The 18,241-nt window shown below is 31.6% G+C and overlaps 3 protein-coding genes across 4 annotated transcripts; all 3 read left to right on the top strand.

Moving 5' to 3' along the window:
• The first annotated feature begins 708 nt into the window (after positions 1-708).
• On the top strand, positions 709-3,903 carry LOC123922041. Its single transcript, XM_045974786.1, has one exon. The coding sequence runs from the start codon at positions 709-711 to the stop codon at positions 3,901-3,903; it is 3,195 nt and encodes a 1,064-aa protein (XP_045830742.1).
• A 261-nt stretch (positions 3,904-4,164) lies between these two features.
• On the top strand, positions 4,165-6,466 carry LOC123922040. Its single transcript, XM_045974784.1, has 5 exons — positions 4,165-4,443; positions 4,528-4,740; positions 4,820-5,068; positions 5,989-6,379; positions 6,435-6,466. The coding sequence occupies exons 1-5, from the start codon at positions 4,165-4,167 to the stop codon at positions 6,464-6,466; spliced, it is 1,164 nt and encodes a 387-aa protein (XP_045830740.1).
• Positions 6,467-6,484: 18 nt separating this feature from the next.
• Positions 6,485-8,417, top strand: LOC123919509. Of its 2 annotated transcripts, none has more exons than XM_045971426.1 (6): positions 6,485-6,615; positions 6,994-7,158; positions 7,245-7,349; positions 7,716-7,785; positions 7,885-7,980; positions 8,083-8,417. In XM_045971426.1, the coding sequence occupies exons 1-6, from the start codon at positions 6,506-6,508 to the stop codon at positions 8,194-8,196; spliced, it is 660 nt and encodes a 219-aa protein (XP_045827382.1). In that variant the 5' UTR covers positions 6,485-6,505; the 3' UTR covers positions 8,197-8,417. The 2 variants fall into 2 exon arrangements, with proteins under 2 accessions (XP_045827382.1, XP_045827381.1); XM_045971425.1 differs by lacking the exon at positions 6,485-6,615 and adding an exon at positions 6,761-6,909.
• The last annotated feature ends 9,824 nt before the right edge of the window (positions 8,418-18,241 follow it).

The following is an 18,241-nucleotide window of genomic DNA, read 5'->3' as shown; positions in this document are numbered from 1 at the left end:
TGATTTCAAGATCAAAACGCTAACCGTAAGTGGAAAAAGATCATAACTCTCCACAGGTATGTATATGTGAATAATATTTTATTGTTATATTGTTATTACATCATAATTTTATCATGTGTTTTATAAAATTAATTTGTACTTATTGTTGACCTCTAAAGAAATAGATTTAAACATGTTAGAATACATTGGTAAATATATATTTAGCAATAGCCACATGACTGATTTAAAGACATTATTAAAACGAGAGGGCATAATTAATGATAATATTAGATGTCCTTGTTCTAATTGCAAAAACGTCCCTTTCAAACACGTCAAAGATGTTAAACTTCATATTCTTAAGAGAGGGTTCAAACCTAATTATTGGTATTGGACTTGTCATGGAGAATGTGATTCGGAGTTGCTTGTAGAAATTAATAAAGACTCAGAAAACCTACTCATCAAAGTACAATTAAATTTGGTCACATTTATTCAGCAGGTTTTCCTCTTTGTCATCTTAGGTAACCTTCAATTACTCAACCCTCTTGTGACAGAATCGCATTAACCGCTACCCTTGAAACTCTATCATCCTCACTGTTTCGCATCTTCTAACCACCATCACAAATTAGAGTGGTTTAATTCAACCTCCTCAAGCATGTGCTTCACTTAGAGTGAAGTTGTCTTTGTTCCATCCTTAATCTTTGTGGATGTTTATTTTTTCCAGAAGTAGTTATGGATCGTAGTTGGATGAAAGCTAATCGTTTAGGTGCAGAGTTCGAAAATGGAATGGAAGAGTTTTTTCAATATGCTCGTGAAAAACTTCCTAATAATAATAGGTTTTTTTGTCCTTGTGTTAAATGTTTAAATAGAGCGCCACAACTTTTAATAGATGAAATACGAAATCACCTTGTTTGTGAGGGTATTTGCGAAAGTTATACCAATTGGATATGGCACGGTGAACCGTCAAAAGACATGCAAAGTGCGCCGAAAAGGGAGGTAGTTGATGTAGATATGGACTGTCGGTTAGAGGATATGATTAATGATATTGGACCCGAGTATTTTCAACGTGCTCATATGTACGATAGTTTGCGCGGTGACAATGAAGAGCCGTTGTATCCGGGATGCACTAACTTCACACGGTTATATGCGGTGTTGAGATTATTCAACTTGAAGGCAAGAAATGGATGGACGGATAAAAGTTTTACTGAACTACTAGAGTTGTTGTGTGAAATGCTCCCTGAAGGTAACAAATTGCCAAATCGTAACTATGAGGCAAAGAAGATATTGTGTCCGATGGGTATGGAGTACAAGAAAATACATGCATGCCCTAATGATTGCATATTATACCGAAATGAGTATGAAGAATTGAAGGATTGTCCCACATGCGGGCAATCACGTTTCAAATTGAAGGATGATGATTTGAATAGTGATGAAAACACAAAGCGTCCTCCTACAAAGGTGTTGTGGTATCTTCCAATAATTCCGAGGTTTAAAAGATTATTTGCTAATGCAAACGATGCCAAGAATATTAGATGGCATGCGATTGAGAGGGAACGTGACGGACAACTTCGTCATCCAGCTGATTCTTTGCAATGGAAGAAAATTGATGATTTGTATCCGGATTTCGGTAATGAGGCAAGAAACCTTAGGCTTGGACTTGCGACAGATGGAATGAACCCATATGGAAACTTAAGCAGTATTCATAGTTCATGGCCTGTTCTATTAATTATCTATAATTTGTCTCCTTCAATTTGTATGAAACGAAAATATATTATGTTATCTATGATGATTTCGGGCCCAAAGCAGCCAGGAAATGATATAGATGTTTATCTAAGTCCTTTGATTGAAGACTTGAGAATGCTCTGGGAGGAAGGTGTTGATGTGCTTGATGGGTATTCCAACGAGAATTTCAAGATGCGTGCAATGTTATTTTGCACTATCAATGATTTTCCTGCATATGGGAATTTGTCCGGTTATAGTGTTAAAGGACATAAGGCATGCCCTATATGTGAAGAGAATACATGCTTCCAACAATTAAAAAATGGAAAGAAGACAGTTTACCTTGGGCATCGAAAATTTCTCAAACCTAATCACCCATATCACAGGTTAAGAAAGGCGTTTAATGGAGACCAAGAAAATGGAATTGCTCCACAAGCCTTAACTGGAGAGGAAGTTTTTGGACGGGTCCAGGATGTCAATGTTCTATTTGGAAAGCACGAACAACAAACGACTGATACAAATATATGGAAGAAAAGGTCGGTGTTCTTTGATCTACCTTACTGGTGCAATCTAGATGTTAGACACTGTATCGATGTAATGCATGTGGAGAAAAATGTGTGTGATAGTGTAATCGGAACACTACTCAACATTCCGGGCAAAACAAAGGATAATGCAAATTCTCGTTTAGATATGGTTGAGATGGGTATACGACAACAATTAGCTCCAAAGTCATCTGGTAAGCGAACATATTTGCCTCCGGCTTGTCATACTTTGTCAAGAAATGAGAAGAAAAGCTTTTGTGAGTGTCTACGTAGCATAAAAGTGCCTCATGGTTACTCTTCAAATGTCAAGAGTCTTGTCTCATCGAAAGATTTGAAATTGGTTGGCCTAAAGTCTCATGATTGTCACGTATTGATGCAACAACTACTACCAGTTGCTATTCGTGGCATATTGCCTAAAAAGCTTAGAGTTGTCTTAACTAGGCTTTGCTTATTCTTCAATGCTATTTGTAGCAAAGTCATTGATCCTAAAAAATTAGATGAGTTGGAAAATGAAGCTGTTGTTATCTTGTGCCAACTGGAGATGTATTTTCCTCCTTCTTTTTTCGATATCATGGTTCACCTAATTGTTCATCTAGTGAGGGAGATTAGATTGTGTGGTCCTGTTTATTTGAGGTGGATGTATCCAATTGAGCGATACATGAAGATCTTAAAAGGGTATGTGAAGAATCAACATCGTCCTGAAGCATCTATTGTTGAGAGATACATCGCAGAAGAAGCTATTGAGTTTTGTTCTAACTACATGTCCGAAGCGGATGCTATAGGAATTCCTATGTCTCGTCATGGTGGAAGATTTGGAGGTATTCGGGGTTTAAAACTTAAACGCATGGGTCGAGAGGAGGTACTTCGAGCACAATTGTATATATTGAATAATACTGATGAAGTTCAACCTTACATTTCTGCTCACAAAAAGATTGTCAAAGAAACATTTCCTCGAATGAACCAAAAATGGGTTTTGAATGAGCATAACAAGACTTTCTTAAAGTGGTTTAAAGAAACCATTTTAGCTGACAATACATGTTCTGAAACATTAAAACGTCTAGCAAGGGGGGCTAAATTTGATGTCATAACTTGGACTGGCTATGATATCAATAATTTTACATTCTATACAAAGACTCAGGATGACACCAGTACCGTGCAAAACAGTGGGGTTATGGTTGTAGCTGAGTCCATGCACTTCTCTAGTTCAAAAGATAAAAATCCTGTTATGGCATCAATACCTTACTATGGGATCATAGAAGAGATTTGGGATATTGATTTCATTACATTTAGGGTTCCTCTGTTTAAATGTAAATGGGTTGATACAAAAAATGGTGTTAAAACTGATGAATTTGGTTTTACATTGGTGAACCTTGAAAATATAGCTTATACGGATGAACCTTTTATTATGGCATCTCAAGCAAAACAAGTGTTTTATGTTAGAGACCCTTCTAGTTCTAACAAAAAGTGGTCAGTGGTTCTCAAAGGTAAATGCAACCACAGACCTAATGACAGTGAGCATGCAACGCTAGATATTTATGAGACTCCTTCTTTCTCACAACGGGTGCCAACTTTAGTTGAAGATACGATTGGTGACGAGGTGTATGCCACTCGTGAGGATCATGAAGAAGGGATATGGGAAAATACTCAAACTGTAACAGGAAATTAATATTAGGATATTAGTTTATTTTAAATATTAGTTTATTTTATGCCATTTTATTCTATTAGCATTGACCATTGTATTTAAAGGCATGGTGCCTCATTTTGACAATCAATCAAACATTTTGATCTAAATATGCAATTTTTAAGTAAATTTTTTTATTGTCTCATGTACAATAGTTTTGATCATATAATCCCTTATATTTCATATTATTGAGCTTGAATTGTTATTGACCATTATTATATATTTTTTTTCTCTCTAAACAGACACATGGCTGATGCATCAACTCCTTCTCAAAGTGGGTTGAATACTCAATCAACCAAAAAAAATGTAAGAGGTTGCACCCGGATGAAAAAGTTGGAACTTTTGTCTGCACGGGGTGAGAGAAAATCGATTGATTTCAATTCAGATGGACGTCCTATAGGGAAAAATGCACATGATTTCAAGTATCATGTGGCTTCCCTTGCTCGAGAGAAAATCAATATTCTGATTGATGAGTGGGATAAGGTTGGTAGCGAAGACAGAAATGAAATTTGGACAGGACTTAAGGTAATTTTAATTGTGTTTATCACAATTGTACATAACTTCAGTATTTTGATATGTACTAAATCTTCTATTTGTTGTGTGACATAGCAAGTATGGGATATTCCTAAAAATGCTGCTGCTGATAAGAAAACGATGATATATGCGGGTGAGCGTTGGAAGGCCTTTAAAAACAGCTTAACCAGTAGATATATAGATGAGAAAGGAAATAAGTTTGGCAAATCTGCTGCTGATGATTACTCTTATATTGGTAAAGAAACGTGGAACGATTTTGTTAAGTCGCGAGAGGACCCTACCTTTCTGGTTAGTTGGCTTTATTATTTAGTTCATCAATCAACAAATTATTTAGTACTACGTAATGAATTATTGTGCTATATAATAGGAGAAAAGAAAGAAGGGGCAGGTGGCTCAGTCTTATAATAAATATCCCCATAGATTGTCTCAAGGCGGATATGCTTTGCTCGAGAAAGACATGATGGCAGATAAGTTAAAAAAAAGAAAAGAAGCAGCTGGAGGGGCAGAGGTTCCACCTCCATCTCCACCACAACGTCATGAAAAGTGGAAGCAAGCCCGACTAAAACCATCAGGAGAGTATACATCAGAAGCCACGCGTCTTATTGCAGAAAATATTGTAAGTAGTTATACAATTGTGTTTCTTGCGCTTCTGCCTTTTTCCCAATTTTTTAATCTGCCTCGATATGTGTGTATAGACTCAATTTGTCTACTATGTCAAATACGTGTTTGGAAAAACTGTGTTGAAATAACACAGCTCATGGTTATATTTATTCTTATCTCTTATGTCTATCTATTCTTGTTGAGTTGGTAATATTTGGTGAGTTTATGCATGTCTTTTTATGTTTATGAATTATGATTGTGCGCTGAGTTGATGAAGTCTTTGATGCATATGTTTATTGAGTTTATGCATGTGATTTTAGCAATATATAATTGGCCATATCAATGGTTTTAGCAAAATAAAGAGTATAATTGGTCAATATAGAATGAATTGAATAGTATGTTGCAGAGCAAAATGGCCAAAAGTGGTTTGCAATTTAAACATCGTGTCTAATCTTCTCTTTTAAGTAATGGAAGGAAGGCCAATTTGAGCAACTAGTCCCCACCTTCCATTTGCATCATGATGTACAACATGTTACATTATTAGAGGTAATACAATCTGATGCAGGTCTTGATGAAATTTTAAGTGTGCCCATTAAAACAATGTTTGTTTTCCCTCTTTGTAACCAAAAAAAAAAATGTTTGTTTCATCCGATGTATAAGTGCAACATGCCATGTATAAGTATCCCTTTGAATGAGTTAAAGCTTCTACAACTTTGTTGAGGTAATTATTCTGCCTTTGATAATAGTAAATGTATCATGGTATATGCAATTTTCTAGGGCTAAATGTCTCATGTGGGTTTTTGCTGGTTTTCCTTTGGTTTAAATAATGTAAAAACATTGTTTTATTGGTCTGTTGCAAACATATGTTGATCTATTTTGCGAGCATATTGATCAGTTTTTTACTAATTATTGATTTTGAACTGATGATATTTGTAGGATGCTCTGGTGTCAGAAGGGACCTTTGTCCCACAAGGACGACACGATATTTTGACAGAAGCCACAGGGCGAGGTGAGCACCCTGGTCGTGTTCGGGGTGTTGGTGGGGGGGTGGGGATTCGAGAATACTTTAGATCTCATTCTTGTAAATATTCTAGTACCCCTCCTGTTATGAATAAAGAACAAATAGAGGCCATAAAGGCTGAGCTTACTAAGGATATTACAGCGCAAGTGATGCGGGATATATCTTCGTTGCCAGCTTTCTCTGAAAAATACACAAATAACCCAGTTTGTTCTCCAAATACCACTCTACAATATGAGAGCACAAAGGCTGGTTGTTTAGAGTTGCCGCATATGTCAGATGATGATCCGGAGGATATTCCTGAAGAGTGTGAATTGTATATTGAAGGAAGCAATCATGTAGTGGCATATGCTAATGTGTATAGGTTGGGGCCCAATATACATAATCAAGTGTTAAATAATGATATGATGAGAGTGGCTGTTACCAAAGTGATATATGCAAATGCTAAATTACCTGTGCCGACTGATGAGGTTACAACTGTTGGTGACGCCCCCAATACTTTCATTCAATGGCCCAAAAGACTTTTGCAACTTATTTCTAACAAGGTATTCATTACAATTATTATTATCTGTTTACACAATTGAGATCTTTTAAATATGTTGTCTAATATTTTATCATATTTAGCATGTTCGATCTAAGAAATATGATGCTCCACCGAAAAAGTCAGAACCTATCTGTCAAAAATTAGGGGTAAAGACAATGTATATAGATCAAACTTTGAAGTTTAATGTTGAATTCGGTGGGACAAATGCCTTTATTGAGCTCCCAAGGGAAGATATTGTAGACTTGTGTATGGGTACAAAAGAATTAGGGATCAGTATTTTACAAGTGTGGCTTATGTAAGTATATTTTATTTTTAAATTTATTAATTTATGATTAACTTAATTTCATTTATAATGTAAATAACTTTTAATATGTTGTAGATATCTTCATCGTCGTTGTATGGAATTGGGCAACAATAACGTTTATGGATTTATTGATCCGCAATTCACTCATAGTCAAAATGAGCGTGGTAGTGTTCAGTCCTACATACAAAAGAACATGTGTGATGATAAAAAAGAATGTTACATTGCTCCTTATTTAAACAAGTAAGAATTTTTTTTTTTGATAAAGTCAATCACTTATAATTGATATAAATTAATTTAACACATTAAATTGTATGTTGCCCTTGTAGTCATCATTGGCAATTGCTCATTATTAATCCTACGAAGCTTGAAGTAGTCTTTCTATGTTCATTGGGAAAGAAGCCGGATAAAAAAATCTGTGACATAGTTGAAACGTAAGTATTCAAATTATATATCGTACATAAACTATGTGATATGTTTTATTATACAAATCTAACGAATATTTCTTAATGCTACAAATCTATGAGTGAGGAAGCCTGCATTTGTTTTTCTTCTGTTAGTTTATTGTATTTCCTCTTGTTGCCTAGGCAATTTGATTTATTTTGGTTTAGGGATTGTCATTGTTTGTAGATGTTTTTAGTCCATGGATGTAGGCTTTGTGTCTGTTAGTTTAGGATTTGTTATTTTTGCCATGTACTGTGTTTGCAGTTCTGGTTTTGTACCTTTTAGTCCATGAGCATTACCTGTGCATTTAGATATCTATTAATAATATATTTTGCTGACTCTAAAAATTTTTGTAGAGCTTTGGGAGCTTATAATAAGTTACAACGTGCGAGAAAGCAAAAGAAAGTAGAATGGTTCTTTCCCACCGTAAGTTGTTAACTTTCTATTTAAATGAAAATATATAACAGTTTTTGAATAATAATTACTGACTAGTCGACATTCACATTTGATCATATTATATTTTAGAGTCAAAAGCAACAAGCTAGTTATGAGTGTGGCTATTACATCATGATTCACATGTTGAACATTATATCTGCTACTATTGTTTGTTCATGGACACAGGTAAGTAATAGAGTTATTTTAACAAGTTGTATCAATTAATTAGGACTATATTTTTTATGTTGATATAATAATTTAATGTTATGTCAACTTTTATTTATTCAGATATTTCGGGATTCAAAGCCATTTCAAAAAGATGAAGTTAAAAATGTTCAAGAACGCTGTGGAAACATGATATTGGAACATATTGAAGTAAGTGCGGACAATGATATGAATTAGGGTGCAATTATGTGTTGGATGTTGGCTATAGTCATTAAGGTTCCTACTTTTGATTGTATTTTGATAAGTACGTTGTTGTTTCACCCAAGTAGTTACTCTTGTTTATGTTTTTTTTATAAGACTAGTGTTATATCTGTTGAGTTTGCATTTTAGTGCAAAGCGCAATGTACCTATTTTGATTACAATGATGTTTTAATTTTATATGACAATATTTTCTTCTATGATTTTATTATTATTATATATTTTGCAAGCAGTGTATGCTATTAGTTTAAGTATATATGTGCCACCCAAATAAAAGTGTCATTACAAAAAAAAACTGCTTAAAAAAAAAAAAATCCACAAGAAAAAAAGCATGCGTAGAAAAAAAATCCAACGTAAAAAAAAAAAAAAAAAAAATCAACTTTTTAGGTCGGTTGATTATATCCGACTTAATAAAGAACTTCTTAAGTCGGGTACAAAATCGGACTTAAGAAGTCCATACATCTTATGACTGTAATTATTAGGTCAGGCTCGGAACCGTCTTAAGAAGTGGATTTTAACAGACCTAAGATGTACTTTTTAAGTCAGGTACTTATCTGACTTAAGAAGTGGATTCTAACAGACCTAAGAAGTACTTTTTAAGTCAGGTCAAATACGACTTAAGAGGTGGATTCTAACAGACCTAAGATGTACTTTTTAAGTCAGGTACTTATCTGACTTAAGAAGTGGATTCTAACAGACCTAAGAAGTACTTTTTAAGTCAGGTCAAATACGACTTAAGAGGTGGATTCTAACAGACCTAAGAAGTATTTTTTAAGTCAGTTCCAAATCCGACTTAAGACGTCAATACTTCTTATGTCGGCTTTTCTTAAGTCAGACGCGGAACCGACTTAAAAAGTCAATTTTAACCGACTTAAAAAGCGTTTTTTCCACTAGTGAATAATTTAAAAAATATAATATGATATTAAAAGTATAGTTTATTCAATGAATTGAAATTTAAAAAACATAAAATAAAACTTACAAAATTTTTATCTTTATTTCTATTTTTATTTCTTTAACCATTATTCTATAGAAATTATTTAGCCTAACATTTATACAATTATTTGAGTTGTTTATGATTTGTATGCTATATAATATATATGTAGTACGGTGCAATGCCGGCAACTCTTGTTGACTATAAGAAAATCAAACCGTAAAGTCTAGTTGTAATACAAAGCGGTTGAGAATAATGTCGATGGGGGTTGTAATTGAGAATTGAAGATAATTATAATGATTTTATGAGATTTTAGGCTATGTTTGATATGGTTAGATTTGTAAAATCAACTATCGTTATAATGCATGATTTTATGAATTTATGCAATGTAACAAAAACCGGAATGGATCTGCCAGTTCGACCGATTGAACCGGGAACCGAACTCTGTCTAGTTCATAAAACACTAAAAATCGTTATGTCATAGAATCGGGATGTGAAACGAAAAACCGGATGAAAATCAGAGAAAACCATAAAAATTGGCTATTTATTCAGTTTAAAAGGTTGGAGCACATTTCCCTTTTTTCACCAAAAATTCAAAGTGAGATCCATTTTAGCATAAGAAAGAAGTAAGATCTAGTATTTTCATTGTAAAAAACAATTATAAGATGTTACATTATTTTAGTCTTAGACAATACTATTGTCGTGATTGTATCTAAGGGAGGGCGAAGAGAGACCGTCATAGATCTATAAAAATAAACCTAAAATTTAGGTCTCATGATAAATTTTTTAGGGACTAATAATTGATGAGTTGATACAATAATTGTAAGTATATATCAATGATCAAATTCTCTCTGTGTATGTATCTCTTACTCATATCAAGTATCAAATTCTCTGTGAGACCGCCTTCGTACTATTTTCTCATGACTAAACGTATGCATTTATTTTCATCTATCGTCCTCCTCTATTTTTCTCTCTACAAATATGCAACTCATCAGTCATCCAGAGTTTTCTCTTATATAACATGTTGATGTAAACACAATTATTAGTGACTTTGCATTATTGCATTTAGAAATGCACATATGAATTGTTTTGTATGAGTATTTTGATATTAAATAAAAAATTCAATGCTTTTTGAGAATTCAAAAATTTTATAAATACAATTATTAGGTAGGGCCAAATTGTAGATTAACCCTTAGAGCATCTCCAATAATACAATTATTAGGTAGGGCCAAATTGTAGATTAATCCTTATAGCATCTCCAATAAGAGTATCATAGAGAGTTTGAGTTTCATGGAGAGTTTAATAAGCTAATGATTTGTATCTTATTTATTTTATTGTTGGAGTTTTATGACGTGACATATAGAGTATCAAAATTGATGATATGATATCTTAAATAAGGCATCGTGTATGATCAATTTAATATTACGTTTTTAATTAAGACAAAGTTAAAAACATAAATAAATATAAAAGGGACCACTAGTGATTAACATATGATACTCAAAATTATATCATCATATTGGAGTAAAATATGTATGAGTTGCATAAGTATTACATGACATTATAATGACTCATTATTAGTAATGTATCTTACCCAAAGTGATATCATCGTTAGAGATTCACTAAAGACCACCAAAATTTTAAAAATGGCACTGATTATTGTTTTGCATATTAGCATTTAAACCCCATGACTTATGCCTTGTTTAAAATAAAAAAAAAAATAAAAAAAAAACTAGACAGGAAAAGAATCAAACCAGCCTATAATATTCCAAGATTAAAACAATCTAATTAATATCATTACCATTGATTGAGATTGAGAATCATATTGAAGAAAAAAATCTCCCCAAACGCTAGGACGAAAATTTATATTTGGTCGCTTGATGTATGAGACTTCATGTTGGCTTGAATTAACTGGTTGGGAAGTTGACATGGTCTGAGATTCTATAAAAGTTGGAGAGTAGTTTTTGTGAGCATAAGCGATTATTGGTTTAGCGATATAAATACTACTCAAGTCTCAACCTACCACCCGTCAAAAAAAAAATCTCAACCTAACAAAAAAGGAAATACCCTCAACCAAATGGAAAAACATCCAAGTGTACTCTACTATTCATATAAATTTTAGGAAACAGATTAATGAATTTTCAATTAACTTGTTAAATATTTTACGAATTAATTGCATAAACTTAAAGAGAATGTTAACAAGATCCATTTTAATACCTCCGTCCATAAATATAAGACGTTTTTTAAAATTTAAAAACATATTTGTTATGAATATTATTAGTGGATGTCCTGGCCCATGTAATTGGCCCATTATGTTTACCTATATATAGATACTATGTATCACTATATTGTAACCCTAATCCTAATGGTGAATAACATACACTATTATTTCTCTCTTTTCTCTCTTCTCAATCTATACTATTGCTCCTATTTACATTAGTTTATAACACGTTATCAGCACGAGCTTACCAACTGAGGTACGCAATTCTTATTCTATTTTTATGAAATCACAAGTAGTTTTTATTTTTGATTATTATATGATTATGAATCGTTTGAACCTTGTATACTTATAAAGATCAAATAATAATAATTAAAATTAAATAAATAAATAAGCATCATTTCTTTATGTATTTAATTGATTCAATGTTGTTTACGCTTCGTGATATCCGACATTTGTATGGTGAAGCATAACACTTTGATCATTAATATTACATAAAATGTTGATCAATTATTTATTTATTTATAATATATATTTTGGATGTTTGATATTGTTTGAGTTTCGTGACCGACAATAGTCTGGTGAAGCATCATTATGCTTCGTGACCGACACTTGTATGGTGAAACATCAACACTTCGATCATCCAAAAGAACATAAACATGTTTAAGAATTCATAATCTTGGTTCCTGAAGAACCTAGAAAGTTAATACATGAATTCCCGAAGAATTCATTATCTTGGTTCCTAAAGAACCTATTCTTAGTTCCTGAAGAACTTAGACATTTAATACATGAATTCCCGAAGAATTCATAATCTTAGTTCCCGAAGAACTTAAAAAAAATTAATTTTGTTCCTGAAGAACTTATGAAATATCACCATTTATCACCATGCATCCCTAATGGATTGCACATCAAAATACTTTTATGTGTTATATAGTTCCTGAAGAACTAATAAAATACTTCTTTTTCTCTTCAATGAATTCTAGATGAATTCAATATTCCTACATCCTTGAAGGATTGTAAATTGATAGTGATTTATTATATAGTTCTTGAAGAACTCAATGGATAAAATTGTAAAATTCAATTGCTAAGTAAATTTCACAAAAGCATGTAGCATGAATCGCACCGTTTTTACGGCCTTACAGATTTAATTTATGAATTCCCGAAGAATTCAAAAGCATAGTTCTTGAAGAACTCAACATTATTCTATGTCAATTCCTGAAGAATTCAAAAGCATAGTTCCTGAAGAACTCATATTATTCTCTATGAATTCCTAAGAATTCAAAAGGGTAGTTCATGAAGAACTCAAGATTATTCCGTGTGAATTTCAAAAGAATTCAATAATTTAGTACACTACTAATACATTCATATGTACCGTAAAAAAAAAATGTCATTCATATGTTAATTTGGTCGATCAATCTCATTGAAAACAATTGAATGCCTTTTATTTCTTTCTTTTATTGTTTTCAATTTATTACATTATCGATTAAGGAAGTATTATGATTGATTCATTTGAGATTAAATGATTTGTTTTGAAAATAAAACTAGTTGATTTGACAAATTTTCAAATATCAATTGAAATATCATATCGTTTAATTTCTTTTGTGATTTCTATTAGCCAAATTTTTGTAATTGTGATACTACCTATTACTTTTGGGATTTTTGCAAGATGAAATCAACTTGACCTTTTAAATCATGAATTAAGGGATTATTTATTTACATTATTTTTGACAATTGTGATGTTTCATGTTACTTTCATATACTAAGTTTGAATGTTACTAAAATAAAAGGTGTGCATGACTTAATACTTTATTCATTTTATTTTATAAGATAACTTTGTACTCTGTGTTATTATGAATTAATTCAGTTACTACAATGCTTAAGGTATGAATTGTGTCTTATTAAGGAAATATTTTTCTTCCATAATAAATCAATTTAATTGATATTTTTTTCTTTTGGAAATAAAATTATAATTCATACCTTAAGCATATCTTTTTTCTTTTGGAAATAAATTTAATTATAATTTATACCCGGAATATTTTTTTTATATATTCAATCCAAGAATTCAAGAATATTTGTTTGATATTAATATCATATCCTTGGTTTATGGAATTTGAATTTATTTTGTGAAATTTTTAAATATTTGGTGTTGATTGAATGTGAGAACTGAGAATCATATATAATTTTAAACTATATTAATATCACGATTTGATCCTAAAATATTATATGAGAAACTTTTTTTTACTTTAAAAGTTGTAACACTAATGTTAATTATTTTGTTAAAGTGTTCTATTTGGAAATTTATTTTAGGCTCAATTTTGTTAAATATTACACAAAATATTTTTTTTTACGATAATTATTACACCAAATGTTATTTATATGAATATTTGTAAATATTTTGTAAATTTTATATTGTCTTGTTGTTATTTGAATGCTCACTTGCAAACTGTTATTGAAATTATTATTTTGAGAAATTATTAAGACAATTGAGTATTAAATTATCATTGCATTGATTTATTATTAGAGTTTTTTATTATTATATATTGGCTTGCCGTTGATTTGTGGCTATTTGAGATGACTTGTAAAGTCATCAAAATTTATTGGCTCCATTTGTAAGGAAAAATTCGAGTGGCAACCTGAAGTTTGCTTGGAGCACATTTATATAAATGTACCAATGATTGGTAAAGGCACTCACTCGCTAATATGATGAAACGTTTTTAAACGTACATAAATGACAATAGTCCCAATTGATTGCATAAGTATAATCTTCTTTCATTCATATATGAATATAAATATGGAAACAAGAAATGAAGAGATGTTGAATATCTCTATATATTACTAATTTACTACACATATTTTGGATAAACTAAGTGTAATGAAAAAGTTATAAACCAGAAGTTTATACTACACTTTTATATATAATAATGCAATTGAAGCACAAATTATTGTAAACCAGAAGTTTACAAATCATATTAAATTTATTGTTGGCAATACCGGTTGGGTCATCCCGGATTTATTATGATGCGAAAAAAAAAAACTATAAATATATAGTGAAGGGCCTGAAGTTCCTTCATTCTAATAATTTTTATCGGTTACTAATTCCCAAAAGAAATTGATAATTTGAGATTTTTGACCATTTAGATATTTTGTGACTTGAATTGATGCATCAACTAAATTGGTCACATGCATGTTTACTCACAACCAGAAGTTTGTGAGTTTGTTTTCTCAAATAGTTTTGCTAAGATCTCATTTTCTAAATTCTTAGAAAATATTTGATAAGTATCGTATGTCAATTGAAATCGATATCGAATAGAATATGATCATACAAAAATGGACTAGAAGATCCATTCTTTAGACGTCTAAAGTTAATTACATGACTGATACTTATGAGATCATAACTTCTAATTTATATTTTGGGAACATTCAAATATGTATATTGAGATACTAATTCGCATCAAGCCAACTAGTTATTATAAGTTCTCCCCTAATTTACAATTTGAACTTTGTTTATAAACATGATTCCCATATAAGCATTTTTGGATGTGTTGTGTATGTGTAATTGCTTCAATAGAATGCATTTAAACGGTTCTTAAAGAATATTGGGAAAATGTATTTGATATGAATCTCCATCTATTATAAATCATCTTGAGCCAAAAATTGGAGAATTATTTACAGCCCTGTAGGCTGATTTTCAAGTGATGAATTAATTTTCCCAATATTAGGGGGGAGAATATATAAGCAGCTGAAAAATATGAACCAGAAGTTCAAATGAATCACTTGAAATAAATTAATGTTATTATCTCACATTGATCCTCATATAAAATAGTTTGAACAAGAAGTTCAAAAGATAAATCATTTGCAAAGTTTATGAAATCAACTATCAGCTGCTAATGCTCCGATCAAGATGGATGTCCCTGATGGACAGTCTTATATTGCAAATGAATTTTAACCACCCTGAAGCGTGGTAGATCAATCGGTTCCAATGAAAAAAAATCCTCAAATAAGAAAATGAGCTAAAAAGAAAGATGACCCAAGTAAGGATATGAAACTGTCAAAAGAGTATTTGACATAATTGAGTTATAAGTCCCAGAAGAACTTCTCAGGTACCTGAAATTTATGATAATAAAGAGATCTCGACGAATTATGTCATGAATGAAAATTATGTCACGAATGGAATATAATGGAACCGAAAGGAAGTCAACGTTGACAATATTTTTATATATAATATAGCGCTATTTGTGAAAAGAGTTAATGAGGATCATGAACTAAATTCTATTGAGAATTATAGACAATGATTGTCTAAATGAAAACACAATTGCTACGTAATTAAAGTCACTTTGCAAAGTGAAGATTTTTGGACCAGCAGTCCATACACCTGAAGATGTAAAACATGATAGATACGAATTAATTTTCGTGTGAATAGAAAATGTTGACATACAAACATTAAAAGCTTGATTTTTTTTATTCAAGCATATTGGTAAAAGCTTGCCATTGAATGTGAAGAGAAATATTCACCTGAAGTGAAATCAAAATCCTTCTCTTACTTAATTAAGTCTTACTTGATTAAGTTTATTAACACATGGAAAATTCAATTTATTTGAAAAATGTGTCACGATATATTTGTATGGCTCACTTGTTAGTGTGAATTATATAAAACTCTTTGAAGGATTTAATTTCCACGAGACATACATTCCAAACTATTTGAGAAAAGAAAATATACAAATATTTAAAGTTTGACTCATTATTAAAGAATAATGATAAACGTCTATCATTAATTTTCAAGAGGCGTATTCACCTGAAGTGAATTCAGAACTTCTTTATAATTGATTAAGTTTAGTATATGTATTTGAATGACTCACTTAATAATGATGATTACATGAAAATCATCTCACTTGATAATTATATGAAAATCCCAAAAGGATTTAATTTTCATGAGACACATATATCAAACTATTGGAAAGGTGACTTAATAAACATGAATAAGTCTCCTTATATACTCGAGCAATATATATGCTTGAATATTTCCAAGTGAGAAATATGGAAATGACAATTTGTTCATTTTAAGAAATATTTGGCAATGAATTTTTTAAAAGCTTGAAATATTGTCATTTCTTACAAAATAAGTATTTGAAGAATATTTTAGAGTTCGAGTAAATGATGAAGAACTAATTGGTCCTGAAGTACCATATTTTAGTTCAATTGGGGTCAAATACATTATGGACCTATTATTTGTTGTCAATATATCATCAAGTATATATTTTGTTATTTTAGATATGCAGGTAATTTGTTTAATCCTCGTAAAGGTATATATCACAAACAAACTATATGTTCACATGAAGAAGTACAAATACTCATGGAGATCTATGAAACAAACAACAATAACAATATCATGAAGAAAAAAAAAATGACGAGGAAAGTTGAGGAGTATAGAAGATAAATCAAGAATGTGATTTGGTTGAAGTGTGTCATTCATCATATACAAGAATTTGTGAGTTTTCTTCTAAATGGTTCTTGCAACGATTCAACATGAAGATAATGTCGCACAAACTACATATTTGGAGAAGATTATATGATAAAGAAGATAAGACATGTCTTTCTACAAAGATATCAAGTAAAGCTTCTGATCAACTATATTGAAGATTAATTGCTCTTATTCGTCTCAGATATAATTGTCTTCATGAGGGTGAGATATAATTGTGTTCTGCACTCTTTTTCCCTTAACCATGGTTTTGTCCCATTGGGTTTTCCTGTTAAGGTTTTTAATGAGGCAGTTCAAACACAAAGGATGTTGTATTTTTCCTTCACTAGAATTTTTTTCCCACCGGGTTTTTTCTAGTAAAGGTTTTAATGAGGCATATCCTCGATGGACATCCAAGGGGGAGTGTTATGAATATTATTAGTGGATGTCCTGGCCCATGTAATTGGCCCATTATGTTTACCTATATATAGATACTATGTATCACTATATTGTAACCCTAATCCTAATGGTGAATAACATACACTATTATTTCTCTCTTTTCTCTCTTCTCAATCTATACTATTGCTCCTATTTACATTAGTTTATAACAATACTCTAATTAAAGTGTATTTTTTTCTACAATTTATAATAAATACTCTAAGAAAAAGTTAACTCATTCTTTTTCTTGAATGATAAAATTGTAAAAATAATATTAATTATCAACAGTGACGGAGCTAGCCTAAAATAATGGGGTGGGCCGTAAAAAAATTAGTTTATAAATCAAATATGCAAATCATATTGTATACCAAAAAATTAAGTTCTAATAAGCAAAAACTTGCACTACTAGAAAACTCGGCTTTAGCGACCGATTTAGAGACCGATTTTGATGAAAATCGGTCTCTAAATCCATTAGCGACCGAAATAGCGACAAAAAAAAATCAGCATCAACAACCCTGGTCGCTGATCAGTTGTGACCACCCCAGCGACCGATTTTGTAGCGACTAAAATAGCGACCGATGTTAGCGACCGAAACAGTGACCGAAATCAGAGACTAGCTTCGAGACTGATTTTGCGACGATGGATTCGACGAATTGTCCGACGCTATAGCGACTGATTTGTGACTGATTTTTTAATAATTTCTCTGTTCGTTGCGACCGAAGTAGCGACTGAATTTAGAGACCGAAATAGCAACCGACCTCAGAGACTGTTTTAGAGACTGATTTAGTGACCGATTTGAAATTAATTTCTCTGCCCATTGCGACCAATGTTGCGACCGATTGTAAGACACTATGTGGGAAATTCAGTCTCTAATTCGGTCTCTATAATTACTTAGCGACCGATTTAGCGACCGATTTGTTTTTTTACTTTGACAGTCGAAATTTGGTCTCTAATTCGGTCTCTATAGCGACCGAAATAATTCAGT

Source organism: Trifolium pratense, linkage group LG4, assembly GCF_020283565.1.
Source record: "Trifolium pratense cultivar HEN17-A07 linkage group LG4, ARS_RC_1.1, whole genome shotgun sequence".
Lineage (NCBI taxonomy): Eukaryota > Viridiplantae > Streptophyta > Magnoliopsida > Fabales > Fabaceae > Trifolium > Trifolium pratense.
This window is presented reverse-complemented; position numbering and strand designations above follow the sequence as displayed.